Consider the following 1,500-nt stretch of genomic DNA (forward strand, 5'->3'; position numbering starts at 1 on the left):
CAATAGATCCTCAACAATGTTACACACTGGACCTCTAAACTCCATTTAGTGTAGCAGAGCCTTCCCAGTGAGCCAACAGCAGCACCTTGACTCTGTTTGACCTGAATGGAACAGAACCGTAATAATATCATTGGTAGCACTTGTATTTTCTATACTATTTCATGTCAAAATTGCTGCTGTGAAAAAGGTCTATTAGAGAGATTTAGATGTGCTGGTAGACATATTTTTTAACTTTGGACAGTTCTCCCCTGCTTCCAGTCTTTATGCTATGCTAGGCTAACCACATCATAACTCCAGCTTTGTAATTTTAAGACCATCTCCAAAATGTTGGACTCTCTCAGTCAACTAATTACTTGATGAACTAATAATTCCAGCACTGAGAGCACAAAGCACAACACGCTGCTGCAGCCTGTCAGCATCAGCACCACAGAGGCCACCAAAGCTACAGCACCGTCACTCACATCCCTTACTCTTCGACCGAAACCACGACTATCTCCAACAAACGGAATCGAACACGCCTCAACCCGAAGTATTGAATCCAAGCCTCTTCATCAGAGTAATCCACAGCCTCCCTTCTAGGCTGTGCGGCACGCTGCCTCGCTGTGTCTTTAAGAAAGCCTTGGTGCCCATGCTGTTACCAGGGCAACTAGTGAACAAACTGCTTCCGAGGCAATTTCCAGTCTAATAATAACTAATCGCACTGAATGAAAATTCCCCCACAAAGACACTGCCCTTTCCCCAAAGAAAACTGGGGCACGTTTGAGTCACTGGGATGGGGCTAATTTCATTATCACACACACACACTGCTGGCTCGCTGTGTCCAGCTGCAGCCACAATCTTCTGTAGCCCACTGTAGCTCCAAATGTGTTTTTTTCCCTACATTATTGGATTGCCATGCAGCACCTTCTCCTCCATGGGGCCTGGTAACCATGGAGACAGCATTGACAGTCTAATATGTTAAAATATGCTAATACCTATGAACAACAATTGGTGTTTCACATGGAATAGTGAAGGAGGGGGGGGCGGGGGGGGTCTGATCTGGAATCACACAGTCATGTATGTGACAGTGATCAGCACCATCTTAAGACACAGGTTAGCATACTGCTGCCCTTCCTGTGTGCATTTCCTCTTGGAACACACAAACAGCCTATCACACACACACGCCAATAAATAAATAAAAAATCATTTTCCATGGCAAGACTATAATAACGTTTTGCAGCATGGCTTTGGCATGTCGAGACACGGAGAGGGAAGGGGGGAAGGAAAGAGGGAGGGAGAGGGAGGATCTGTTGATATGTAATGACAATGACGCCCTTTGGAAGAGAGAAAAAAACAGCTGATGCATTCACATAAAAGCCCACACAGAAAAAAACACCGTCTCCGATACCTTTAACGTCAATGAAGTCAAGGGAGGGTTGTCGGACTTACCATTTCGGGATTTAGCCGCGCTAAAATGGCGAAGGTGGACAGTCTGTCACACACGCATTTGGTTCTGAATGA

The 1,500-nt window shown here is 45.5% G+C and overlaps 1 protein-coding gene across 1 annotated transcript in view; it reads right to left on the bottom strand.

The window, feature by feature from the left end:
• adgrb1a (adhesion G protein-coupled receptor B1a) overlaps positions 1-1,500 on the bottom strand; it is a 143,948-nt gene that overhangs the window by 37,231 nt on the left and 105,217 nt on the right. The window contains exon 18 of the mRNA XM_035672108.1: positions 1,429-1,500. This exon is cut by the window's right edge and continues 10 nt beyond it. Within this exon, the coding sequence (XP_035528001.1) occupies positions 1,429-1,500 (72 nt within the window). The remainder of the gene's footprint in view (positions 1-1,428) is intronic.

Source organism: Morone saxatilis, unplaced genomic scaffold, assembly GCF_004916995.1.
Source record: "Morone saxatilis isolate NCDOM2014 unplaced genomic scaffold, NCSU_SB_2.0 Contig24, whole genome shotgun sequence".
NCBI classification, from domain to species: domain Eukaryota; kingdom Metazoa; phylum Chordata; class Actinopteri; family Moronidae; genus Morone; species Morone saxatilis.